The sequence below is a fragment of the Cucumis sativus genome, chromosome 6 (assembly GCF_000004075.3).
Source record: "Cucumis sativus cultivar 9930 chromosome 6, Cucumber_9930_V3, whole genome shotgun sequence".
NCBI classification, from domain to species: domain Eukaryota; kingdom Viridiplantae; phylum Streptophyta; class Magnoliopsida; order Cucurbitales; family Cucurbitaceae; genus Cucumis; species Cucumis sativus.
In genome coordinates, this window is record NC_026660.2 from 21381050 (window position 1) to 21408766 (window position 27717).

General features: G+C 30.6%; 3 protein-coding genes and 1 non-coding gene across 7 annotated transcripts; 1 reads left to right on the forward strand and 3 right to left on the reverse strand.

Annotated features, from left to right (window-relative positions):
- Nucleotides 1–3470: 3470 nt before the first annotated feature.
- TRNAN-GUU lies at nt 3471–3544 on the reverse strand. The gene has a single exon. It is a non-coding gene; the product is annotated as a tRNA-Asn (tRNA).
- A 1613-nt stretch (nt 3545–5157) lies between these two features.
- CS-ACO1 (1-aminocyclopropane-1-carboxylate oxidase 1-like) lies at nt 5158–6700 on the forward strand. The gene is made up of 4 exons (NM_001280765.1): nt 5158–5343; nt 5445–5671; nt 5784–6117; nt 6266–6700. The coding sequence occupies exons 1-4, from the start codon at nt 5239–5241 to the stop codon at nt 6551–6553; spliced, it is 954 nt and encodes a 317-aa protein (NP_001267694.1). The 5' UTR covers nt 5158–5238; the 3' UTR covers nt 6554–6700.
- A 748-nt stretch (nt 6701–7448) lies between these two features.
- On the reverse strand, nt 7449–10434 carry LOC101209768 (tyrosine-protein phosphatase DSP1). 2 transcript variants are annotated; one of them, XM_011659249.2, is made up of 6 exons: nt 9982–10434; nt 9762–9855; nt 9138–9227; nt 8392–8449; nt 8223–8266; nt 7449–7932 (listed from the first exon to the last, which is right to left on the reverse strand). In XM_011659249.2, the coding sequence occupies exons 1-6, from the start codon at nt 10227–10229 to the stop codon at nt 7747–7749; spliced, it is 720 nt and encodes a 239-aa protein (XP_011657551.1). In that variant the 5' UTR covers nt 10230–10434; the 3' UTR covers nt 7449–7746. The 2 variants fall into 2 exon arrangements, with proteins under 2 accessions (XP_011657551.1, XP_004140125.1); XM_004140077.3 differs by lacking the exon at nt 9138–9227 and having other exon boundaries at nt 9982–10433.
- Nucleotides 10435–17025: 6591 nt separating this feature from the next.
- Nucleotides 17026–23584, reverse strand: LOC101210014 (protein argonaute 16). 3 transcript variants are annotated; one of them, XM_004140078.3, is made up of 23 exons: nt 23394–23579; nt 22487–22726; nt 22174–22379; nt 21873–22094; nt 21592–21728; nt 21406–21503; nt 21211–21308; nt 20946–21111; nt 20729–20845; nt 20543–20650; nt 20382–20444; nt 20121–20234; nt 19816–19981; nt 19500–19612; nt 19282–19419; nt 19067–19197; nt 18755–18820; nt 18596–18659; nt 18235–18346; nt 18084–18157; nt 17784–17878; nt 17648–17679; nt 17026–17532 (listed from the first exon to the last, which is right to left on the reverse strand). In XM_004140078.3, exons 2-23 carry the CDS (start codon nt 22703–22705, stop codon nt 17357–17359), a joined length of 2715 nt encoding a protein of 904 aa, XP_004140126.1. In that variant the 5' UTR covers nt 22706–22726; nt 23394–23579; the 3' UTR covers nt 17026–17356. The 3 variants fall into 3 exon arrangements, with proteins under 3 accessions (XP_004140126.1, XP_031742384.1, XP_031742385.1); XM_031886524.1 differs by having other exon boundaries at nt 23334–23579; XM_031886525.1 differs by lacking the exons at nt 17026–17532; nt 17648–17679; nt 17784–17878 and having other exon boundaries at nt 18084–18180; nt 23394–23584.
- Between the last annotated feature and the right edge of the window lie 4133 nt (nt 23585–27717).

The following is a 27717-nucleotide window of genomic DNA, read 5'->3' on the forward strand; positions in this document are numbered from 1 at the left end:
ACCATTATCCCTTCCTCAATGTGCTTAATTAGCTATGGCTTCATCCATCATAGAGATAACAATTTGTTACCATTTAACTTCATTTTCATTACTCAGTTTCTATGCTACACACATATATCCAACCAAAATAATGGTTTTTATTTTGTTAATTTAACTATATATATATCACTTAAATTTAGGAATATGTTAAGGTATAAAGTTTACAACTAATGCTTTTCATCCGTGGTTTCGAGAACAATTTTGTTCTCATGATCTTTTTCATTCGAACGTGGATTCTTTCTCGTTGTTGCTATTTTTGTCATTATATATTTTGTATATACTTACTTTACTCACCATTACCATTAACATATAACCATGAACCAAATATTTCTCATATGGATTTTTTGTATGAACGCAATATATATATTCCAATTGCTCCCCATAACCTACTAAGAGAATTTTCTTTGAAGGTTAGGAATATACGATGGATTTGATTTTTTTTATCAATTATTAAATATTCAACTTTTAACGGATGATTTATTTATTTGTCGATTGTCATTTTTATAATCACCAATCATTTAAGCTAGTTGTATATTAATTACTATTGAATAACCGTGATGAATTATGTTGGTTTGTTTCGATTTAGGTAGCTTATGGAAGTGATAAGTTACATCTTTGTTGATTAAAAGTTTTTAAATGTAACCCATTTAAGATTGAATGGTTATACATAATTAAAGAGTTTAAAAAGAATAATAGTTATTAAGATAATTTAAAATGTTGTATTCTCAAAGTGGAGGATGAGATGTAGATATAGACATAATTATTTGTGGTTTGGACAATCTAAATATATGATTATGCCTCTTGTTAATTATGGGGACATTATATTTCAAATAATGCAACTTTTATAAAAATATTGATCTCAAATCATAATATATATATATATAAAAGGTAGCTATGTATTTAGACATATTGAAACGTTTAAATCAAAAGTTCTTATATCATTATCAACACTCATTCTCTATATGCATCTAGTCCTATACTTTTAGGGACACTCACTTTTGGTGTTTTAGTGAAATTTCCTACTTTTACTCATATTTATATATTATATATTGAAACAATTTCAAACCCACTAATCAATCTCTTACTCCTTAACTGTAATTAAGTCAACATTAATAATTATATAGTAAAATTAGGATTAACTTCAAAAATGACCGATAAGTATATACCTATGTTAAAAAAGTACACCTTAGAGACAACATTTTTTTTCTAAGCCAACTTCATATGATTTCTAGTTCTTCTAGCAGATTCATAATAACTATATCTTTTTTTCCAAATTCTTGAGAGCTTTTGAAGAAAATAAAAAGTTAAAACCTAAATCTTTCTATTACATGTGTCCAAATAATTATGAGATTGTTTGCTTTCCATTTCATATTGAGTAGACATTACCTCCAACTTGTGACCTTTTAAGTGGGTGATATATATGTATATTACACACACACACACAGGTTCGAAGTAACAAAAAAAGATATTCCCATCCCATCATATATCACATATACACTAAAGGGATTCATCTAAAGGTGATAAATAATGTTGTCATTGACCCCTTTTTTCCCTCCTTGGTTGATCATTTTTTTTCTTCATTCAATTATTAATAATTAGATAGTAATTTTTGAAATATAATAATGAAAGTGAATATTAACATTTTAAATTATTGCAAAATCTATCCTTGATAGATCAATATTTTCAATATGGTCTATCAACAATAGACTTTTATCATTGATAGACAACTTTGACATATTTGCTAGCTATATATTTGCAATTTTTAAAAATTCATGATTATAACTTACCCGTTTATAGATTTCAAAAACAAATCTTTTAAAATGTTTGACATTTAAATTTAGTTTTTGAAATTTCAAAAGAAAATACGTACTGTCTTAAAAAACAAGTACCGTAAACCAAAGTCAAGAATAACAAAAACACGTTAGTTTTGAAACATCAAGTAATGACCAAATAAAAATTCAAGAGTTCAAATATTTCGTAGTAAACACGTATGTGTATGTATATGTGTATATATATATATATTATATCATAACAGAAAGATAAAGCTGATAGTTACCCTCTTGCATATAAACATATTTGATGATGAACATTAGGTTAAAATGTGTAATCAGATTTTGTAGGCTAAATTAATATATATATAGATATAGATATAGATATATAGTCGCCATGATTTTGTATATATATCCTAAGAGCCATCCTTTTAGCAGCCATGCATATATATAGCCAAGAAATTTTAGTAAAAGATTGGATTTTGTATGTATGTATATATTATATATAGTATACTTGTTTAATTAAAACCCCAATTAATCGTAAATGATAGGAATCTCTAAGAAAAAACCAAATTCCTCTTCTCATATATATGTTGAATAACGTCAAAGGTGAGATCAATGTGGATAATATTTGAATTAATAAAATAGATACGTTTCATCCTTCCAAATAATATATAATTAATTATATACTAAAAAAACACATTTATGACATGTTAATCAACCTACTGCTTTATTGTTAATTGAGATTTTGAGATTTTTTTTTAGTTTGACTAATACAATATCTAATTGGTATTAATTGTCATTATCAATATCAAAGCTAGTTTGTTTTTAGTTTATTGGAATCAACCAAATTCAATGCAAGTAAATGATAATTTATAATTTAATACGCCAAAAGAAAACTAAACCCATTATAATAATAATTAACCAAAATCACTTGTTATTATTTTATTAGAATAAATCTCCTCATTATTACGTGTTTTGAAACTAACTAATATAGGAAACATTTCATCATTTACTTGTTTATAATTCATTTCTAACAATACACATTCGAATATATCGGATGAAAAGTCGAATAATATTATGTCTAAGTTGATTAGATAAAGCTAAAATTTAGATTCTATATAGTGATAACTTTTATGTACGATTTGAATCTCTACCGTAGAAGTTTTTATCCAACGACATAGAAAACATTTAAGATAACATATTAAATTTATATACCAAAGTTGATCGGACCAAAGCTTGTGATTAAAGAAAAGAAGAGGATGGATGGTTTAAAAGATAAGTGGCACAAAATATCTTGAAATAAAAGGAAAAGTTAATAGACAAATTTGAAAGAAAAAGATAATGGCTTTTGTTTTGTTTTGGTTTGGAAAAGTGTAAATGGTGTGTCTCAGCACAAGAAAGAAGAAGGAGGGTTAAGTTGTAGGGTCTTAGGGATGTAAATGAGTGTGGCCATATTAACATATATTGGCATTGCGTGATGACAAGAACCGCACCAAAGATTAGATACCTTATGGGAATGCCCTTAAGCTGCCCACACCATACAAAACACAATTGCATGCCAATCCCCATACATATCTAACTATTAATAATTATGCCTCTCCTTCTTTTTCCTAGGGTTTGATATGAGAACAAATTCATCAAAATTTTGAAAAAGAGAAACGCTAGAAGGAGGGCTTGAACCTCCGACCTTGTGGTTAACAGCCACACGCTCTAACCAACTGAGCTATTCCAGCTGGTATATAATATGCACTATTTGAACGTAGATTGAGTTGGAAATTGAAAATTATATTCCTAGACAGAAAGTTCGTCTAATATTTTAGATGTTTTTAATTAAAGTGAGAAAAAATGTTTAATACTATGTAAACAATGTGAATATAATATAACTAATATAATAAATATATATTATCTAGAAGTATGAATGTTATCATCATATTCAACGGTTTTCTAAAATATGTCTAGACATTTTTTACCACATTGACGTTATAAACAACTTAATTTGTACGAGATTAAACATAATCATTTTGGTGTCAAACAGGTTTAGGACTTCTAAATGATCACGGGAAAGAAAATAAGTTAGGAGAGAAATGTTTCTATAATTAAGTATGAATGAGAAGGAATTATATAAAATATTGTATTTGATATAATGTTTGTGTTCATGATCTTTAGCATTAGTAGACACAATCAAAGTGAGAATTGATGTGAGACCCACACAACAAGTAGAAGAAAAAGGAAAAGCACTTTAAGAGAGATTGGTAAAATTCCTAGAAAGAATTAGAAATTATTATCACACTTTTAAAAATTAGAAATTATTTTCAAAATTAGAAAGAATCGATAAAGTTAAGGTTACGTAGACGATAGTCATTCCTTCACTTATAACTTATCAAATTTGTAATTGAAATTTAAGTTCAAATTCACACAAAATGATCGAAATGGATGTGACAATCCACAAATGAAAAAGATATAATAATGTATATTCTTTATTCGTTAACAATTTATTTTTTGTTTAACTATGTATGGAAGAGACAAAGTATGTATTTAAACCAACATCACATGTAAATGAGAGGTAGATCTTAAAAACATATAAAGAAAAGTATGATCAACAACTCATACAAACTTTTCTTGATTTCGAAACTAATGTAATCAAAATAAGTAAGTGTAGTTCAAGACACAAGTAAGAATGACATTGCCACGTGCATGCTAATCTAGATTTTGAAACTTGAACTTGAGCGCGTTACGATAATAATCTACGAATACGTGAGTAAGTCATCTAAATTTCTTTTCGTTTATTTGACACGTAACATACGCGTTTTGAGAGAAGGAAGTAAGAAAAAATGGAAAAAAGAAAAGAAAGCAAGGAAGTGGGTGAGTCCAAAGAAAAGATACCAAATTCATGCAAGAACAATGAGATATAGAAATTAAGAGAAAAAGTGTGGAAATCATGTAACTAATTTTAAAGATATATAGGGTACTGTTTTCTTTCCATATGTATTGAATCAAAGAGAGGAAGGGGAAGTAGGGGATATGGCATTGGCAGACATAAAAATAATAAAGTTAAATCAAATTGGGTCCCTCAGACTCACCAAAGAGGAAATTCAGTGTTGAATAAAGCCAAAGCCAAAGCCAAAGCCAAAGCCACCTTCCCCCTCTTTCCCACATACATGCATGAAATTTTAAGGGCCCATTCTTTTTATCATCACATTTTTAATAACTTATCTTCTCTCTTCTTCTTCTTCTTCTTCTTCTTCTGCTCTTTTCTAATCAATTTCTTCCCACTTTCCAATCCTAAGTAATTTCACTACTATAAATACCCCTTCATTATAACTTGATCCAACACACACCCACCAAACAAAAACAAAACCTCGATACCATAGAGAGTTTCTTTTTTACCTTTAGTTGGGCAAACCAAAATTTGTATCTACAAAAAAGAATGGCTGTCTTTCCTATCATCAACTTGGAAAACATCAACGGTGATGGTAGAGCTAAGATATTGGAGCAAATTGAAGATGCCTGCCAAAATTGGGGTTTCTTTGAGGTGATTTCATAGATTAATTATCCTCTCTCTCTCTCTTTCTCTCTCTCTCTCTCTCTCTCTCTCTCTCTGAGGTGATGTCCTGATTTGATTTTAATATGCAGTTGGTGAACCATGGGATCCCACATGAGTTTTTGGACATGGTTGAGAAGATGACAAGAGATCATGACAAGAAATGTATGGAAGAGAGGTTTAAGGAGACTGTTCTTAGCAAAGGCTTAGAGGCTGCACAAGCTGAAGTTAATGATATGGATTGGGAAAGCACCTTCTTCTTACGCCATCTTCCCGAATCAAACATCTCCCAGATGTCTGATCTCGACGAGGAGTATAAGTATGATATTATCTAATTTAAATTGTATATAAATGTGTGTATAATATTAATCTTTTAGGACATTACTATTCGGATTCTCAACAATTTTTAATCATATGTGAATGATTGGCAGGAAAATTATGAAGGAATTTGCGAAGAAATTGGAGAATCTTGCTGAGGAGTTGTTGGACCTGCTATGTGAGAATCTTGGGTTGGAAAAGGGTTATCTCAAAAATGCTTTCTATGGTTCGAAAGGTCCTACATTTGGAACAAAGGTTAGCAAATATCCACCGTGTCCCAAGCCCGACCTCATCAAGGGTCTTCGAGCCCACACCGACGCCGGTGGCATCATCCTCCTCTTCCAAGATGACAAGGTAGGTGGCCTGCAACTCCTGAAAGATGGCGACTGGATCGATGTGCCCCCAATGCGCCATGCCATTGTCGTCAACCTCGGAGACCAACTTGAGGTAATATTATATACTAATACTTATAAAGCAAAGTAGAAAAGAAGGACAACGATTAAATGATCTATTATCTGCGTTGCATAAAAGATTAGATGGAACATAAGACAATATCCACCTAAGTTTTATTTTCTATTAACGTAAAACTTGGCAGGTGATCACAAATGGAAGATACAAAAGTGTGATGCACAGAGTGTTAATTACTCAAACAAGTGGAACTGGACGAATGTCGATAGCTTCATTCTACAATCCGGGGAGCGACGCGGTGATCTACCCTGCGCCGGCGCTAGTAGAGAAAGATGAGGAGAAGAAGGAAGTGTACCCCAAGTTTGTGTTTGAAGATTACATGAAGCTGTACCTAGGAGTAAAGTTTCAGGCTAAGGAGCCAAGATTTGAAGCCATGAAAGCCAATGCTAATTTGGGTCCAATGGCAACAGCATAAAACGCCCACTTTTTAATCAATTATTAGTAATAAAGGAATGTTAGAGGGCTTGTCTTTGTGTTTGCCCTTTTTAAGTGGGTCATTATGTGTTATTAAATTTAATTAAGTGGGTCATTATTGTTATTAAATTTAGTTGAAAAGTTAAAACCAAATATATATATATATATATTATTTATGTTTGTGTTGTTCCCAAATTTCTTTATAATTAAGTAATTCACTTTCGGCTTAAAAGTCCAATGGGAGTTTTTAGTTTGACAAAATGCAGAAAAGAACTCTTCTTTAGCAGTAAAGTATATGCTGAAATATCCACAAGTTGGATTATAATATTGCTTAAGCAATAAATTTAGTTGGTCTCTTTTTCCTATGGAGTAAATTTTAATAATGATCAACAAATTTTCATATTATAGTAAATTCAAATCTTGGTTTCCATTTTTCTTTTTAAGATATGATAGAACCATGACCTACCACCAAAAGGGTACACATCAAGTATCCCTGCTATATATATATGTTTGGATTTAATATCAATACTCCAATTCCAACTATTTATTAGATACTGTACTTTGGTAATCTCATCACATTTTCAGTCTTTCTAAATCAAAACATACTTTTTAATCCTTCTAAACTAATTTTGATAATATATAAAAAAAATTGTATTTAAAAGTATATAAAATCAAATATTAAATGGCATTTTAGGATGTGTGTTAACAAATTTAAATTCACTCTCAAACATAAAATAAATTTGATGTAATGGGATGCTATTTAAAATGGAAGTGGATGATATGGTAATGTATAGAAAAATATTTGAGTGTATCCTAAATTGTAATTTAGAAAGTATTCAATATCACAAATTTGTGTCGTCGGACAATTAACTTTCTAAAGAACCCAAAAACAAAGCTAAAAAAAGATATACTGTATCTTCACTCTTTTCGAATCTAATCATAATTAAGTTTCATGGTTTCTTTGAAAATTATATTATACATATGATATTGGGGACTTGGGGTAAATCCTAATGAACCCCTGATGGATTTATAACTAAATATATAGTTTGAGAATAGTAAAATATACAAAATACAAAGGGGGGAGTAGTTAATGACTTGAGCGAGAGAAGTACTGAGGCCTAAGGAATTAATGACTAAGTGTGTAATTAATTAGACCATTTAAAATCCTTGATATCAAAACTGGCATAGGACGAATTATCTTTCGGAACATGAAAATGATGATGGCAAAAGCTTCAACTCAGAAATGTCGAATAGTTCAATGAATCTCTGATCTGAAACTCTTGCCTTGGCAGCGGCAAACCTCTGATACTCATCAAACACTGACGATAGGCACCATTTCTGCACCTTTCTAAAGCATCCCACTACACATCCAGTTCGGTGCTGAAGAGTGAGAAACACGTAAGCTAATAAGTTCAAAAACACAACACTTTCAATTTTAATAAACAGTATGAGAACTGAACTGATCCTCAATGGGTTTCGGTAAATTTACTTTCTATCAGTACTTTTAATAGTACAAAGCTGATGGATAACATTAAAATACATTACAATTAGACTTTCTATTTTGATACCATCAGTACTCAATCTAAGAAGTACGAACTAGATTGTTTCCGGTAAATTTACTTCTATATTTCGTGTATTAATGCCTTTTTAAGTACAGTACATATACGTACCTTCCCTCGCTTGCAATGGATTAAAACTGGTCGATTCCTCACATCTGCATGGTGAAAAAAAATGATGTTTAAGTGATCTAACTCAAATTCCAAACTATATAACATTTAGAGACATCTACTAATTCAGCCTCTCATATTGAAGATTTAAAATGTGAAGTATGGTTGGTACCAAGAATAATTTTAAGTACTTCACGAATCGTGTAGTCTGGAATGTTGACAAAAGGCTCCTGCATTTAATTTCAACAAAACCGAAGTGTGATCAGCCTTCATTTAGAAAACTATATATCATCAATGGAATTCTAGTGCTTGACGTCAAATTATTCAAATTTTGACTATCAGCTACAATAATTGACGTCTAATACTATATATCGTATAGTCATCAGCTAATATAGTTTATAACCAACTAGAGGCAGTTGACTCTTGTGTTAAACATTCAAACTTTGCTTAACGATCATAATTACTTCCAGGCTCCAAATATTAAAAATAAGCATTGGCATAACAACTAAAACAAAGCAAAGCAATTTCATCATAATTATTCTCAACTAAAGAAACATGGGAGCTTTATAAGCAATGGCAAAGTTAAAAAGGAAGTCTAAACTCCCCTTCCCTCACGCAGTCCCCCACAAAATATGTGCTTATAATCACCGAAGGATTAGTATAAATATAGTAGCCCAAGGCAATGATAAATGGTCATGCTCATACAACCAGCCTTCTCCTCTCACTCTGTTTTTATTTTCTCCTTTTGGTGTGTGTGTGTGTGTGTGTTTATTTGTCTTGATCAAGTCATTAATTAACTGAGTTAAAGAGAAGACCACAGAAGAATGTTGTGATCAAAAGTCTAAATTTAATTATAGACAAATTGAATTGTAACGTTGATAAATTTCAGAATAACATTAGTCAGATCAAATTTCATACCAAAAAGTACATTTGATCAGCGCTCATATCCAAATTCCTCATACACTCGAGAATCAAGTTTACATATGCATCAACCTTGTCTGAACCAGCCTAGACAATTTACACAAGCTAAATTTTGTTAGCTAAATCCCCAAAACAGTTTTCATAATCGCATATAGAATCATCCAAAAACAGTCAATTAAACTAATTAAGTTGTTAAATATACCCACTTAAAACTCCTTTCGATTGGCTCACCATCTTAATTGTTTTCCTTACATAACAAATTTACCGAAACCAAATCCATACGTTGTTATTAGAAACAACTTTAAAGCCAAGAGTAGTTCTAATCTCTTTAGTTAATTAAGATCATATGCATACAAAACCATTATCAAAAACTCACTTTAAAAGAAGGTTGCCCTGAGAATTGGGAATTGACCTTAGACATAAAAGGTCAAAAAAATCAAATTCAATAATGAAACATAAGAAAACAACAAATTCAAACAGAAAAGCCGTCGGGAGGACATAAATTAACTTTAGCACGTCAGCATTAGCCCTCATTAAGAAATCAAAGTCATAGAGAAATTTCACATAAAAACTATATATATCTCTTAGAAATTATACAATTTCAATGAAGTAAGAACAAACCTTAGAACCTTCAATCCCAAATTGAAACAATCGGATCCCATTGGAGTTGAGGAAATCCATGCTAGCCTCAGGATATGGCTCGGGACAAAGACATCTACAATATCCATTAAAATATATATATATACACAAAATCAGTTCATACTCAATCATCGACAATCACTCAAAACACAAAATCAAGAACGGGCGAAGAGAGAAAGGAATCAGTAGGAAAAAGTCTTACATAATAGACCGAAGGCCTAATGTCTGCAAGAAAGAGAAGTTGGAAGAGTCAGGGAAACCAGAGCGAAAAATGCCGGTGTCAACGACAGCGAAGTTCAAGGGAGGAACAAAGAGGTCATCTCCAGCATTATTGTAGTCCGTGCCATTGGAGAGAAGTGGCGTGGGAAGAGTAGGATGGAGATGGTCGGAATCATGATCGTTATTGCTGGTGGAAGTGCGTGTTTGATCGGACATATGGTCGATTGTCATGAGGGAAGTGAATTAAAGAAGAAGCTAGAAGGAATTGAGAAGAAGGAAGTGAAGTGGGAAAATGGGGATCGGGATGAGAGGAGATATTGAGGGGGGCGGCGGGATGTTCCGGTTGCGATTCCGACGAAACTTTATGGGGAAACTATTTGGACAGTTAAAAGAGCGAAAGAGTGGACCAAGCCAAGTTGGTTATATCGGGAATTCCCATTTCTCAACCTCTCTTTTTATACTCCAAAAAGAATACCCCTTTTTTCTTTTTTTTTCTTTTTTTATAACCTTTTCTTTCTTAATTATTATTTCATTTACAATATTTTTTTCCCAAAGAAAAAAAAAATCATGATACCATTATATTATAATATAATACTCGCCAAAATTTGAATCTTCGACTTTAGTAGGAAAAGTTTCGGGTGTTATCAAATGACTTTCACCTAAATAGTTTACCTAATTAACCAATCTACACTATCATACTATCAATTTAATATTTCAAAAACTTCAAATTTCAAAGAATCTTCTTTATTATTCTAAATAGTTATATAACATTTTAAAGTTTTCATGGACTTATTTTAGACAACAAGAAAAAACAAATATTAAATTTACGAATCTACCCTACTTTTGGTTTTGTTTATATATAATGAATTTTGTTGAGAAAACAGGATGATAAGTTAAAATAACATGACATAGACACGTTAGTTTAATTAATTAACTTCGGTTGGAACATTATTCTCTTGAATCATAAACAAAAATAATGCATGATTTAAAACAAAGGAGTATATCTATATTATCTATAAACATCTTACGAAAAATTAAGTGCCGTATATCAATTCTTCAATAGAAAACTTATGAGTGTTTGACTAAAGCTAAGATAATAACAACAAAGGTGTGCAAGCGTACAAATCAATCCATCGATAAAAAAAAATATCTCGTCTAATGTCCATCAAACGTCGTAATCACATCGAGTTTACATTTCTTCAACTCTCTACCGGTGTCAAAGACTTAGGTAGCGCGAACAATTTATGAAAGTCGAAAATATTTCAACGATTCATTTAAAGATCGTGAACAGAAACATAAAGAAGAAAGAGAAAAGAAAATATTGAAATTTGATCCTCTCGCTCGTGAAAAGGAGGAGGAGGAAGAGGAAGAAGAAGAAGACAACGAACAGAAAAATATAAAAATGGGTTATTATCAAAAGGGAAAGGGAGGATTGGGGGAATAATAATAGTGGGGGAGGGGGGGAAATAGAACATTCTTAGGAATATGCTTTAGGGGGGAGGGTGGTGGGTGTGTGTTATTTAATAATGATGAGAGAGTGCGAGGGCTTGGCGCCTCGTCCTTTGTTTTGTGCACAAACGATTGGGGCTTACGATTATTAAATGGCTATGATTCTAATTTGTCACTTTGGGGTCTTGGGATGTACTTTATATTTTTAAAGTAAATGAAAAGAGATTGGTTTTTTTTTTTTTGTATATTATAAGATAATTATTATTATTGCATGCACCCATTTATTTATTCTTTTGGGAATTAAAAAAGGATCCAATGCTGTGATTTGTGGAAAGAAAGAATAATAATATGTTTGGTTTGAATTATTATTCCTTTCTATAATGTGTGTGTGTGTGTGTGTAATGGTGGGTGTTTGGGGCCAACTTAGGTATACTTTTTGTATATATTTAGTAAATTTGGATAGTGCAAAATCTATAAATTGTGTTTGCAAATCAAAATTTAGAAGTGAATTAAAATAAATGATAAGAAGTTAGGTCTTAATTAAATCTTGAAAAAGGGGGGAAATACTGTATCCCACTTCCCATGATGTGGATTATGCTTTGATTAATGTTTAATTACTCCTAATTTTACTTATGTTTGTGTATCGTGTAATGTCAAATTGTTCGATTATAATTCTACATGTGACAAGCTATTCTTTTTTTTTAATGAAATAAAAACCATAAAAAATGACAAAAACATTTAAAAAACAGTTCATAGCACCAATTATTTGCATATTGCAAATATGACAAAATTAGTGATATTATACGGTAATCATTAGAGTAATAATAAAAAAAGAAGTTAGTAGTAAAGGGCACAATAAACATACATTTAAAAAATGAAGGATTAAATAAATAAGTAAAAGTTTTTTTATTAATATAGAATATACTTATTTTATTTGACAGGTAAAAAGAGTCATGCATATAGTATATTACTTTACCCATAAAATATTTTAGGAATTATATAACTTAGATTTTTTTTTTCGTGTCAAATGATTAGAGTATATTTGACAATCGAGTACTTGATGCTTTTAAAAACGTCAAATAACCCAATTTTTGTAGCAGTGGCATGAATTTAGTTTAATCTTTAATGGCGCTAAGCAAGATGGATTGGTAATTCTTGATTTGGTCTCTGGCATCTTTTCCTTTTGACCTTTTCTTAAATTTTTAATTGGAATTCAATAAATTAATCATTCTCAAGAGAGACTTTCGCTGCTTTTAAATGTCACAATATTTTGAAACCTAGAAGCTTAACGTAAACTCTAAAGAATCCGTGGAAACATATGAGATGAAAATGTTTTGTTTGAGTTTAGCATTAATTTAGATTTTATTCTTGTTCATTAATCCATGTTAATTAGTTTTACTAAACTAATTAGTTGTGGATTGAAATTGATTACAATGAATTTATTTGTTATGTGATAGAAAGAATACTAAAATACTTTCCGTTCCCACTTTAATTTCCTTAGACACTTTTGCATATTTCTTTTTAAATTAAAACATCTCTCATCAGCTAACAAATGGTGTAATGTCAAACCCATCCATTTTCGAATCTTGATTTTGAATCTTGGATATATGGCGTTACATTTCTATCCTTAAAATTTTAAAAATCAACGGTTATTTTGATCCCTTAGTTTCAATCTAATTCTTTTAATTAATCAAATGGATAGCATATGAAAAATGATAGCAATGACCAAAATTTTCAACCAAAAAAGAAAAAAAAAAAAAAAGAAGTTTTAGAGACTAATAAAGACATTAAAATTTCAACGTTAATTTTCTTAAATTCTAGAAACTAAACAAAGACATGAAAACAACAATATACATTAAAATTTCATCGTCAATTTTCTTAAATGTTAGAAACTAAACTAAGACGTGAAAACAACATTACATTAACTAGGCACCAATTGGTTCTATTGGCAACTATAGACCTAAATTTACATTGTTTAATTGATTTTACTTTTTCGATGCGTGAAACATATTGTAGGTCCGTAGCTAAGCTAGCTAGGGACTTATGGCGAATAGTTAAGGAGGACGTTATGATGATTTAGTCCATGGATAGGGCCTTGTAAGTCTGACATGTTGTCCTCGTAAAGTTTATTATTGTGTTGTAATTAAATTCAAGCATATGTATATGATTCATAACATGTTCTAAATTACTAAAACATGATTCAACAAGATTATGGAGATTTGTAAGTTTAATTGTTTAAACCATTTATAATCAAGATGGTATATGCTTCTTTTTTTTTAGTTTCAAATTGAAAAGACTCCTAATGAAAATATAAAATGAATAAATGAATGGATAGAAGGAGTGTTGCTTATCAATTTTTTAAAAGCAAATAGTTATCAAATTTGGATGGGACGAATGTTAGGTTGGAGAAAAGTGATTGTCAAAATTTTGATTGGAAATGGAAAGGCTAACAATTGTTTGACTTTATATAACAAATTTTGAACTTTTTTTCTCAAAAGAGAAATTTTGTTTTTAGGTTTACAATTAGTGGTTAAATATATATTTTGCTTTCTTCCATCTAAATCTTAATAAATTTATTCATAATTTCCAAATCTTAACAAATGTGAATATATATATAAAATAATGTTTTATTTTAACTAAATTTTGGTTGGAGTGTATCAGATGTGCTTTACGTTATAATCCTTTGCAACTATTTTCACAAAATAGGTCATTTGTTATCTAACAAATATTTAGAAAAAAAAATGGAGAAAAATGCAACAAAGTTGATTATATAAACCTCGCTCTCTCAACAATATTCCATGATATAAAAAATATGTGAAAATTGGTTGTCTTTCTTTGGTGGAACATCAAAATGTCGATATATTTTTTTAACATTTTTTAGTGTGTTTATTATATAGTATTTGGTGTCCTTTATATAAAATTTTTGGATTTGCCACTACTACCTACGAATTTAGTATAGGCTCATGGGTGCTTGAGCCCTCCTCAATTTTATCTAATATGTATAAAGAAAACTAATTAATGTTTAATATTTGTAAGTAATTTAGTGATAACTGTGCTTGTTAGCCCCTCTTCCAACTTGTGTTTAAGTCTTACATGTTATTTGTTCTCTAGATTATAACTCAAAGCTCTCTCAATAAATTTTCTGAATCTATCACCGTCCATTGGTATATTTATAAATTTCCTAAGGAAAAAATATTTGGACTATAGGGTTGTTTACAAATATAAAAAAAATTAATATTTTATTTATAAATAGATCGGATATTATCACTCATGTGATAGCATAAACATTATAAGATGTTTATCACCGTTTATTATAAATAGAAATTTTATTATATACGTAAATATGTAAAAAGTTTTGAATGCATGTTTTTGAGAAATAAAAAGAATATGGTATTTATAAACATTCAATGTATGAAGACATGAAAGTTTAAAATTTAAAAGAAAATTACGAAAAAGTGTGTATCACTACGTTGACGAGATAATGGTAAAAGTTGAATGTTAAAGTGTGTTAAACAATCCAATAACTTAACCTAAACTCCTCTAGAAGTATACTTTAGCTTTTGGTCCAATCACATTTATCCAATTCAACTTTGATGGGCAGGAAAATTTAAAAGCAAAATTAATAGATTCTTCATTTTTTTTTTTTAAGGAAAACTTCGATTTATGCGTTTGAGTTTTGAAATCTTATATCAATTTAAATCTTACACTAATAATTGTATCAATTTAAATTTTAGATTTGGATAATTATATCAATTTAGAGTAAATTTAAATTAATAATTGTATCAATTTAAATCTTAAACTAATAATTGTATCAATTTAAATTTTAAACTTTCGTAGTTATATCAATTTAGATCGAAAAACTTAAGGTTTAAATTTATACATATATGTTTAGAATTTAAATTGATGAATTTATGAATATTTAGAATTTAAATTGATAAAAAATCCATAAAATTCAAGGTTTAAATTGCTACAATTATTAGTTCATGCTTTAAATGAATACATACTCAAAAGTTCAACGGTATAAATTGATATTTACCCTATTTTTACACTGTTGAATAAAAACATACCCAATAAAGTTGCACTTAATCTCACTTCTAAGATTAGAAGTGGTTGGAATTTTTGAAGTTGTTTCATTCCAGCGATTAAACGTATAAATTATTAAGCAAATAGTCTTTACTAACCAATTACCATGAAAATCAAACATCCCAAGTTAGAGAAATAATAGATTAATGAAATCCATAACACAAAAAGATTTTTATATATATGAAAGAAACGACATTGGGGGGGGGGGGGTGGTGTTTGAAAAAGGTAAAGGTCAAATGTGTTTAGCTGAATGATTGTTATATAATAAATTGACATTGTAGTATACAATTCCTTGTGAGACTTGGAGATTCAACAAGTGTTGCACTGAGATTAGAGAGTTCTTTACGTTTTGGGTTTGGCAAAATAAAGACTTTCTTAACCCAAAAAATAACAACCCTTGCCGGTAAGTTTGAAGTTAGATTTGGGAATTTGTTTTAATTAATTTTTTTAAAAAAATTAAGGTTGCTAATCCATAAACTTCATACCATAATTAAGTTGGATAAATGGTGTTACCCTGTCTAGGAGCAAATTGATTTTTACTTTTAAATAGACAAATGAATATCACGTTTTTTTGTGTGTTTTCAATTCTTTTTTCTTTTTTTTTTTTACAATTGACAAATCAAATTAGCACTGTTCATTAAACCAACAAAATTTGACTTTCCTATTGCGTTTTGAAATTGCAATTGGTAAGCAAATAAGAATTCTGCGAAGGGCACGCAAGCAAAACATGATTATTTTGTACGCAAAACTGGAAAATAGTTTACTCTAATGCATATTTGTGTTTGAGAAATTTTAAGATGCCTTAGTTGAAATTTCAAATCACTTCTTACTCGAATTAATTATAATGGTTAGACTATTCATTAGAATCTAAGTCAAGGTATGATCAAAGCTACATCTCTACAGACTAACCATAAGTACATCCAATTGGAATCATAAGTTTAGCTTATGAACTTTGATGTTTGTATCTATTTGGTTGTTAACTTTTAATTTTGGGTCAGTTTCTAACAAAATCAAACTTTTCTAAGGAAAATTATTAGTCTATTGGATACAAATTTAATTTGTGTCAAATATAACTTAAAAGTGCTATATTTGCAAATAAGTTTAACTCATTTTGATATATTTTAAAAAAAAATTAGCTCATTTTGTTATATTTGAAAACTTGATTATAAAGTTGTTAATCTAAACATAAATTAGTTAAGGAATTACACTCCATCACCGCTCGCCACCAACCTTCAACATAAACATACAAGCTGATGCAATTTGCAGATGGATGCATGAATGATATAATAGGGATTAGGGAAATTGTGTTGGTGGAGAATGTTAGTCAAGAAACTAACAAATTTACACTTACCAACAGGATATTGTTTGGTAAGCCCAACAGAAATCATTGAATTATAGTCTAATGGGCTGTGAAAGGATCGGTTCATGGATGCTAGCAGTAAACTGCTTAAAAAAACAAAAGATGTTAAGAAAAGGAACGATTAAAAAAGAGAGAGAGAAAAAAATAGGAATGATTATATTTGTATACTAATAATTTTCAGTAGAACAGTGGGTTCAATTCAAAATGGGACTCCCGGGAATAATAATCAAAACATAAATTAAAATCAAAAGGAACTTGGCACTATTTCAAGTCTGGAAGGGTGATTGCTATGTACTTTTCTCTACTAATCTATCTCTTATCTCAATGTCCTACCTACCCTACCACTTTCTAAGTTGGTTTGCTACTTATATTTTGCTCCTATCTTCCCGCTGTATCTACACAAAATATCCTAAGCTATTTAAAAAGTTGAAGTCATATATACCTGAGGTAAAGAATAAATACTGCCTCAGCAGAAAAACATGGAGCCGTTAACATCGTCGTGCAGCCGTGGAAGTTCTGGAATCGATAGACTTCCCAATGAAGTAACACCTCCTCGTTCGGAGGAGGTTTCAGACAGTTCCTCAAACTTAATAAACTGGCTCATCTGTGCTGCAGCAAGATGCGCATAACATATTGGTGCAGCTGAAATATGCAACGGGAATGAGATAATAGTTGGATCAGGAAAATGGATTAAAGATTGGATTAGATTGTGTTGAGAATTTTTCTAGAGAATAAATCAGGCATATAACTAAATTACCAATTGAAAGTGCGGTTGTGCTCCTTTGATACCTGAACAACATATCAAGATTATAAAATGTATTAATAACGAATGTGATGGCTAATCGCAAGAATTTTATAAAGAGCTGGTAAATTTAGAGAAATTGTATACTTACACGTATGAAAGTGAATGAACAAAATTTTGAAGATCATCAGGAGAAAAACCTATTTCATCGAGCAGGACATGGTAGTGTGCTGGCCTTGACGTGCCCTGTTATTAATACAAGAATCAAAATAAGAGATAATAAAATGGAATAGCAAAACTAACCTTAGCTACTTACTGAATGCCTTCATTGATAAAAAATAAATAAAAACAAACCATAAAATGAGTAGAGGTGTCGTAATATTTCAATGCCAACATGTTAGAATTTTCTTCCTTTAAAAGAATAGAATTACATATTACTAAAGGAACTTACGATCATTCCCGCATGAGCACACATGTAGAAGTCGTAATTTTTTGGATGTACAACTTTCGTGTCAACAACCGTTCCTACAAAGAGAGTATCAACACAACTGGAATAAGGAGAATATTAGTGAACAATTTTTAAACCAATTTTAGAAACCAACCAGGTGGAACATTTTCAGAGGCACCAGGTAGAAAAAATCTTGTATGGTGATTTTTTTGTGCTATAATAACCGTGAACTTTGGAATGTTAACCTCTCCAAGATGTTGGTAAGCCTGCAGTAAAATGAACATCTCAGTATCTGGTATTACATTGACGACTGACCCCAGGACAAACAAAATTTGCCCACGGTTAAAATAAAAGTTTGCCACGCCATTTTGCTGAATAGTGACAAATGTCATCGACATTCTTAGGAGCCATACGCACTGTGTAGAAACATAACATGCGCTGGTCATTTAGAAAAGTACATCCAATTTTTTACCAGCTCAGAGGAATTAGGGAACATATTTGTAGACATAAAGTACCTTGACTATTTGATCCAACTCAATGTTCAAAACTTGATTAAATTGAGATTCACTAACTCCGTCTCTGAGAGAAATAAAATCTCGAGTAAGGGAAGGACTCAAAGAAACGAAGAATAAGAACATGATTATAAACAAGCTACTTAACCACCATGGTCCTACCTAAAGACAACAATCTGAGTTGGTTTGCGGCCCTTGCTGGTGCTATAGAAATCTAAAAGCAATTCTCTGCATCACAAAAGACGAGCATTTAATTAGTAAAATATTTAACACTATTCCTCAAAAATGTATGATGGATATTACACAAACTAATGAATTGACGGTAAGATATGTTTAACCAAAAAATTCGGGAGATCATTTAGAGAATTATGAGTGAAAATTCTACTATATTGTCTAGTTGTATGAATATCAACATTTCTTTTATTGAAAAAACAAAGGTCTTCCTGGTGAAAAATAGCTGACAATGAAAAATACCTAATGATACCATCATCCTTGCCATTCTCCAGAGGCTTAAATAGAGCATCAATCATTTCCACCTTAGGCGACTGGGTCCGTACAGCTGCTCTATACCTTGATATCAAAGGCCAGGATCTGGATCCAACAACCTAAGATCCATAAGTAAGACCAACTGTTAACTGGCTTGCAAATAAGTTAATATCAAATAACAAAGTAACAAATATTATAGTTACTGCAGCAATGGATGGAACATCTGATCGTCCAGGAGACCCATGAGACACATCCATTCCCAAGATCAACGTTGGAGTATCTTTTATCAATGGAACACATGATGCATGCTCAATGGCCAACAATGAGTTTATACCTCCCAGCTAAAAGGAAAGAAAAAGGAATTAGGAAAAGGAAACTAACATAAAAATGATTTAGTAAGTAGAGCTGCTCAAAGTTTTACCTTGGAGTTAATCTTAAGAAGTACATTAGTAATGTACTGATCATTAATTTTAGTGGGGGAAATGCACTGTGTAAAAATCCCAAAGTCGCACAAACACTTTTTCTTCCAGGGTCCTTTCACAACACAAACGGAAAGAAAGAATGAGTTGCTTAAGAGTAAACAACCCAATCAAAATAATGACATGAGAGTAAAAATGCAAGTTAACAGTGCCAAAGTCATATGGACGCTTCTTCTCAGTTCCTTTTCCAAACAGACAACATATTGCATGAATGATCAGGATCTAAAGAAAATAATATATGAGGAAAAAAAATCAGACCGTAAATATTCGAATTTTTCTTTTCTGGGAGGACACAAAGAATAAACATTGGTGCATCTGACATTTTTGCCATCATCTGTTCGAACATATTTTCCACCCTGTCAACAGGGCTGGCTCTTCTAGAATGCTGGTCTTCCTCAATCAAGGTAATTGGTCTTTCAATATGCTGCAAATATATGTACAAGAGTCCAATAAGACAGACATTACAATAGAAAGGATTATTTCGTCAAAGCATGCAGCATATGAATGTACAAGAGTAATAGAAAGAAAACGATGCAACATAATGCATGGTCTATTAAACTTACAATTCCTTTATTTCTTCCACAATTTATAAGTTCACGTGATATGTGGCTAATATCACAACGTGCCGAGAAATTGACAACAATCCAACGGTTAATGCGAGTGGGATTCAGAAGTGTCTGCAGAAGGAAAGAAATTATCTTACATTAAATCCAAATACAAAGACTAAAAAGAAATCCATTGATTAGAAAAAGACGTGCATAAATTCTGATAATATATTAATATCACATTTCCCTCCCTAGAACTGCAAATAGTTTCAGGCATACCTTGTTATTAAAGTTCCACCGTCCATTACGTGGAATACAATCATCACTTCTACCAACCTTTAACTGAAAATCAATATTATTTATCAAGGCAGAACAAAGATTGTTGTAACAAGGATGGCACTATAAATCTTTCTCATCCACTAAAGCATAGGCAAATTTACCTTTGGAGATTCGAGTACACGACCATCAAGCTGTGTCAGTTGTCTATCAATTTTTACTCCACACTGAGCTAACACTGGATCTTCATCGTATCGATAATTTTTCAAAGCCTGCCAGATAAATCTCCGTAAATAAGTGCATATCTGAGAATGAAAATTGTATGATTTCAAATTTTGAGAAGAACTTACATCAGTAACAATTTTTATTTTTTCTTGAGGCTTCTGCCTTGATTTCTCTACCAAAGATGCTCTTTGCATTGAAGACAAAGCTTTTGTGTACCGTTGAAGTGAAACAAGTGAGCACAACTAAAAGTCCCCCCAAAAGAAGAAATAATGTTAAACATTTCTAAAATAATATCATCGTGAAAAATCAATATTACTTTTAAGCACAACAATTTCTTCAAACCTCCAAAGGTATATAAGTTGGTCGTTTAGGTTTCCCAACATCTAGACATGGCAAATAAGCAGAATGAGTCAGTTCAATGCCACAGTGTCTGACAAAGTATTCATAAACAGTAATATCAACCATCTCCCCATCAGTGCTGCCATTATTCTTCAGTTTCATGGAAAAACTAGGACAAAAGAAAAGATGGAAGGTTAGAATCTTTCAAAAAGAAAAAAAAGGTAGCAGAAATTTGCTTTCCAGTTAGTTTCGTACAACAATGACCTACAATTGTTGGTTACAAGGCTTTTCACTTAAACCAATGATTTTAAATTCCATGTTCCGATGTCTTGCCTTGACTCTCAAATTCTTTAACATTTTTTTTGCCTGAACATTAGCAAAAACAAGAATGAAAGAGATGTTACAGAGAAAGAAGTGCAGCACTAAAATTGAGAACTGAATAATGTACTGGTCAGTCCTCTACCTTCCCCCAATCAATATAGCGTGGTTCCCGTACATTCTGATTTGCTATTAGGAAATCAATAACTGGCCCAGGCTTCAGGATCATTGTGGTAGAAACATCTGCAAAAAGATACAGAAGATATCATATTGATGATGAATGGCATATGACGTACAAAAGAAAAAGAATAATAGTGAACAAAAGTATTACCCATATTCAATGATAATCCATCCTGTGCCAACCTAAAGCTAGAATGGAATCCCCGTACTCCTGTTACCCCTCCTCCTACATCAGCAAAGTTCCTTGAGTCATCATGAAAGAACGACTGCCTTACCAAAAGGCATCCCCTACATTATCAACAAGACGTTGTGAAGATATTAGATGACAAACATAACCAAAAGGCATCCCCTATATACGTCTGTGTGTGTGTGCGTGAGTGAGTGTGAGACAGAGAGAAAGAGTTAGCTTAGGACACAATAGAACCCAATTACCGGTTAGCTGCTTGCTGCCGCAGGATAATGTCAAGCACTCTTAATGCATCCTGAGTGCTGCCATTATCTTCCTCTGATCCCTTGAGGGCAGTAAAAATGGACTTCATTGGAATTTTAGTAGCAAAGCTTAGCTCAATCTTAAAAGTCTTCGACTGAGAACTACGCTTAAACCTCTTTCCAGTCCGATTTGGGCTCCCACTTCCCCCAGAGCTACCTGTTTCTCTGTATCAGAAGTACTGTAAGATATAAACGAGAGAAATATAATTACTTGGGAGGAATATGAAATGATATATGGACGTACATTTTTGCACAGAATCCCTCTAGCACCACAGAGAACTCAAGCTTTTTTTGTGGCAGGGGACCAATGGTGTAAAGACATTTTTCTCCATCGTATGCAAACCTTTTATTAGCAAGTTCAGTAGAGTAAGTTTGATAAAGTTTATCCATCAATTTCCGCCCAATGTCCTTCCCTTCAACGGGCCTGCCATCTTCATAGCATATTGAAACCTGCAAGCCAAAAGCAACAATAAATATAAATATTAAGCGCAAGGGGAGTAATAGCACCAATAAATGAAAGGCAACTAGGAAGAGATAATTAGAAGAAAAATCCATACAGCGTATTGATAGAAAACTAAATCTGGAGCATTAAGAGATACTCTGAAGTGGTTAGTGAGCAAAGGAATGCGTCTCCCTTTACTTCCTACACCACGTCTACTCATGATCGTATACTGAGGCATTGCTTTTTCTGGCTTCATATCAGGAGGTAGAGATGGCTCTAGGGGCAAAGGAGAGGTTTCGCTCATTTTCCCTTCGGTATTAGTTATGTTAACCATCTTTTAAACTAAAAGGAAAACCTGGAGCAGCAGTGAACGAACATAAATTAACAACTTATAAACAACATAATATCCTTCACCAAACACACAAGTTGAGAACATCTTAAGAACTTGGCAATGCTATAACATCTCAATGTGTCTAACACAAGTCAATAGATAACAAAACAGAAGGAAAAAACAAAGACAGTGTAGACTAAAGCAACAGAACTCGAACAAAATTCATGAGTGTTCCAATGAAAGAGCTCCATCGGTTGATATAAAAGCAAGAGAATCATACAATAAACCAAAACATCCATCCAGCAACAGATATCGTGCCACATGATCCAAAGGCTCGGGAGTCCAGTTAACAAACAACAGAATTCAGGCCGCTAAACATAATAGACAAGAAGAATCTAATAAATCAAAGCAATGCACCATAACTCGAAGAAAACAGAAATCGCAGTAGTATATTGCATGAAAAGGAAGAAAACATCCATCGCATTCGGAAACAATGCAGCAAAATACACAGAGAAAAAACCACTGGAAAATTCTGAATTCGATCGAAACCAGTAAACACGAAGAGCAGCGACAAAAGAAAATGGGTCAAAACAAAGTCAAACAAAAAAACGGAAAGAGAGGAATGGCATACCAGTAACAGAGAAGATGGATGAAGCAAAGATTAAAGAAAAGAGATGAAGAAGAGAAAAACCTGAAGAAATCGGAAGTCCGTTTAGGGTTTTTGAGAGGAAGAATAGAATTTGGGGGAGACAAAGAGTAAGAGTGGTATTGGGTATTCTGAAGTGGCTGTAATGGCTTCAGAGGAAGACGAAGCGCGCGAGAGGGAAAAGAAAATAGGCAGTGTTCATTTTGGAAGGAAATTTTTGGAGCCTTTTCTTTTTATTTTATTTGATTTGAGCGACGGGGAAGGAATACAGTACGGTCAGGAAGATGGTTTATATCCGTACGTGGAGATTTTTGTACTCATCAAGCCGTATATCTGAATGGACGGATTTCGTCTTTCGGATTCAACGGTGGTGATTTGCTGGTTTAGTGTAGTCCTGGTGTAGATGTACGATTGTAGTTGCCGTCCGGAAGAGTTAATTTTCAAAAGTTATTCCATCACATTCGCAAAATTTTCAAAAAATATAAATACAGTATTCAAAAAGTTTTGAGAAAAATTTTATTTCTTTCCTTTTTATTGTTTTTTTAATTCTTATTTTGTATTTATCTTTAATTTGATTGGTCGAATTTGATCATTTTCAAGATAAAATTATTTAGATTTGATTTTTACTTATTCGGTTTTAGATTCTAATTTTATTTTATTATTTATATTAGTTTTTTAAATGTCATGACTTTTTATACTTTAAATTATAACTATTTTATAATATAAAGACTAAAAATGTTCTTCATTTTATTAGTAAATAAAAATTATGAAATATTATTCGGAACTTCGAACTGTCTGGAGTAAAGATTATTAAAAATTATAATAATTAATTTATGTTATGAAAAATACTATCTAAAATTTTTGTAAATATAGAAAATTTGTCAAAACTATATGTAAATTATTTTCGGACTTTGTTGATATTTTATCATTTGTATAAATATATTGTGATTTTTTATTATATTTAAAAAGAAGAAGAAAAGTCATATTTTAAAACCTAAATTTATCATTTACGTGTAGATTGTTTTTTTTTTAATCAAATTTGTAACTTTTGTATCAAAATTTAATAATTGACCTGGATTTGTTTCAAATTTGTTTTCTATTTTACTTTTTTCATTAAAAAAATGTTTGATTTTATTATAAAATGATGGAGATTTTCAATATACTTATATATCAATTTAACGAGACATTTACAAGATGCAGTTCAAATTAGTATTAAAATACTTCAAAGAAATGCTTCAATAATCGAAATTGTACATCCAATATTCAAAAGCAATACCAATTTAAGTTTATTTTCACATTTTTTTCTTTTGTTATTTTAATAAAAAACTTAGATGTTGATTGTATAATATAACATTTGAAGGTTCATGAATCATACTCTAAAACATGCATTAAAATTTAAATTTATAATAAGATGCAAATATATCTTTAATTATGGGAAATGGATATAGTACATATAGGTGATGGCACACATGTGTTTGTGTGTGTATATATATATATCATTAGATAGTATATATATCATTATTATAAATCCCATACCTAGATGGTATGATCTTTATTTATATAGTAAAAATAAATTGATTTTTTATCTTCCCTCTGCCTCTCTATTCCCCTACTTCTTAATTTGTGGCAATTAAAGCGAGTATGAGATTTTTTAGGATGAAACTATTATTCTTCAATGAAAATTATTGTGCCTGAAAAATCATTATTTACCTATAATTATATTAAAACATACGTAAATAGTAAAAATATTCGTTTACACGTGGATATATCCGATAATTCTAAACTCAATTTCATATTGAATATTTAATATTTATGGATATCTTTAACATCTTTTATAAACATTCATAAAAACATAGTATATTTAGTTCAATTCGAGTATGAATACCGACAAAAATATTCACATCTCATATAAATAAATTTTATAAATTTGGTGACGTTCAATATCAATATACTCGTAAATTGAAACATTGATGCTAATATATGTTAAGTGATGCAATATTAATTAAATTATACTTTTATCTATTAACTCGAATCTTAGATCAATTGATAATTTAAGATCGTATCAAGTTTGTGAAATATTTATATAATATATAATTAAATTTACTTTCGCCGATTAAAATTTTTGGTCAAACACTGTCACGTCCAAGAAATCATACTGTATTAAAGTTCCTATATATATTTCTTTTTTGTTGTTGATTCAATAAATTTGGATCATAGCTTAGGACTATAATATAAAAGGTGGCAGAGAATTTGTGAATGAGAAAGTGAGTGGTGATGAGTGAACAGATCACGTGCAATGTCACATGCGGAGGTTCATTTGTGTTTTTGAATTGTGATATCAAAACAAATAAATAAAAGCCAAACGGTGAACATTATTATCATTACTATTATTATTGTTATTATAACTTTGGTTATTAAACTTTAATATTGCATAATAATTTGTTTTAAAACTATTCACATGGAAATTCAACATAAATTTAACGGGGAGAGTTGCACCTCGATTTCTTAAAATTAGTATTGAAAAAGGTTTGTATCTTCAAAAGTTGGCCGATTTCAAAGATTAACAATTCTAAGACTATGATAATCACTTATTGTTACATTGTGTAGTATTTTATAATTCTCAATTCAACAATATTTTAAAATCACTATTACCGTATATTTACTATTTTACATTCTTTATCTTTTTACTTTTTTCTGATGCGTTTATAAGGCAAAAATGTTGGGAGGAAAATTGTGTACTTAGTACACGAGTTCCTTTAATCCAGTTACAACCCACGTGGTTGGAAACTGGTCAAAGTTATGACAGGAGTCATGTATCGAATACAGTACTTTTATCCACAACATTTATTTATTTATTATTACTATTTTAATAATAGAGCGTAGAACCACTAATTTAACAATTATTTTTAAAAAATCAAAACTTTGTTACTTATTTTAAAGAATGTATCACTTATTTTAAAAATTACAACTTTTAAGCTTAATTTGTTATAAGTAGTTGAAAATGCACATGTTAAATAGAAATTCTATAACTTTTTTAAAAATAAAATTCGAGATTCGATGACGTAAAGCAACGTGATTTCTTAAAAATATATTATTACGAAAGAAAGAAAAAACAAAGTTTATAAATTAGAAATAAAAATAAAAACCATAAGTTTGTAAATCAATCCTTATTCTATAATTTAATTTATAATTTAAAATTCAAATTATATGACAGTATTTTCATTTCAGAATACAAACTTCAATTAGCTAAGTGTATCTTTAAAAATACATAAAAAAACAAAATATTGAAATCACTGATTTAGCTCATTACTCAAGGTTGACGTGATTAATACACAATAGAAAAATCCACCTTTGACATTATTATTTATAGAAAAGTATAATTCAAATTTGAAAGTAATATGATAATTATATAATAATATAGAAAATTTTTAAAAATAAAAAAAATCGACAAATTATTTACCGTACATGACAAAATTTTAATTCAAGCAAAAAAAATGGATAACCAAAATTTTAACCTAAATCCAAATATCCATTTTTTTTCTATGGAATGTAAATATCTTTTTCTCGTTTTTTAATTTATGTAAATTCTCCAATTATATATGGCAAAATATCTGAAGTGTTTAAGTATATATGCTAAGTCATGTTAGAATACTTTTACAACAACATAATAATTAAAAAAAAAATCAATTGACCTATTTACATAATTTAAGAGGCTTACCTAAATTTGTAGTTTTCCAAAATTCACACTAGAAAAAGAAAAAATGAAAAAAGAGATAGGAAGGGCCAAGCGAGCAGAGGAAAGGCTTAGCTTGGGCCACAGGCACTGGTAACGTGTCAAATAGGTATTGGAGGTGACCTCCTAAGCAAGGACCAGCTGACTGACGGGCACGTGGCCCCATTCGCAACAGCGAACAAATAATAATAATAATAATAATAAAAGCTATATTTGACCAAACTAAGTTAAATCATTTTATTCTTTTTCTTTTTTGCCCCCAAAAGATGAACCCTTTCTTTATTCTGCTTTCTAAAGCCCTTTGTACAAGCGTAACAATCATTTCTCTGCTACATTTCTTCCTTATAATGTCATTCAATACAAATCTCCAACCCTCTTTCTATATATATATATACATATAATCCAATAATTTTTATTTTAGTATTTTTAGTTCATACTTAAAACACTTAAATCTTTTATTTTCTAATATACTCTCTAAATTTTGGATCTTATTCAATAGTTTTTTAAAAATAAAGTACAAATATTTTTTACGCATTCATCTTACATATACATGACAAGAATTGTTATACTAATGTATATTACCATTCCAAACACATGCATTCACTTAGCATCAATTCTATCCTATCTCAAAGAGTC

Coding starts and splice junctions, on each gene's coding strand:
- LOC101210014 (XM_004140078.3), bottom strand. CDS start 22,705: ATGGTTAACATAACTAATACCGAAGGGAAAATGAGCGAAACCTCTCCT. Junction 19,198..19,281: donor ATGTTCCATCCATTGCTGCA/GTAACTATAATA, acceptor TATGGATCTTAG/GTTGTTGGATCCAGATCCTG. Junction 17,533..17,647: donor CACAACCGCACTTTCAATTG/GTAATTTAGTTA, acceptor TGCATATTTCAG/CTGCACCAATATGTTATGCG.
- CS-ACO1 (NM_001280765.1), top strand. CDS start 5,239: ATGGCTGTCTTTCCTATCATCAACTTGGAAAACATCAACGGTGATGGT. Junction 5,672..5,783: donor GATCTCGACGAGGAGTATAA/GTATGATATTAT, acceptor AATGATTGGCAG/GAAAATTATGAAGGAATTTG. Junction 6,118..6,265: donor ACCTCGGAGACCAACTTGAG/GTAATATTATAT, acceptor AAAACTTGGCAG/GTGATCACAAATGGAAGATA.
- LOC101209768 (XM_011659249.2), bottom strand. CDS start 10,229: ATGACAATCGACCATATGTCCGATCAAACACGCACTTCCACCAGCAAT. Junction 9,856..9,981: donor TTAGGCCTTCGGTCTATTAT/GTAAGACTTTTT, acceptor TGGATATTGTAG/ATGTCTTTGTCCCGAGCCAT. Junction 9,228..9,761: donor TTGGGATTGAAGGTTCTAAG/GTTTGTTCTTAC, acceptor TAAATTGTCTAG/GCTGGTTCAGACAAGGTTGA.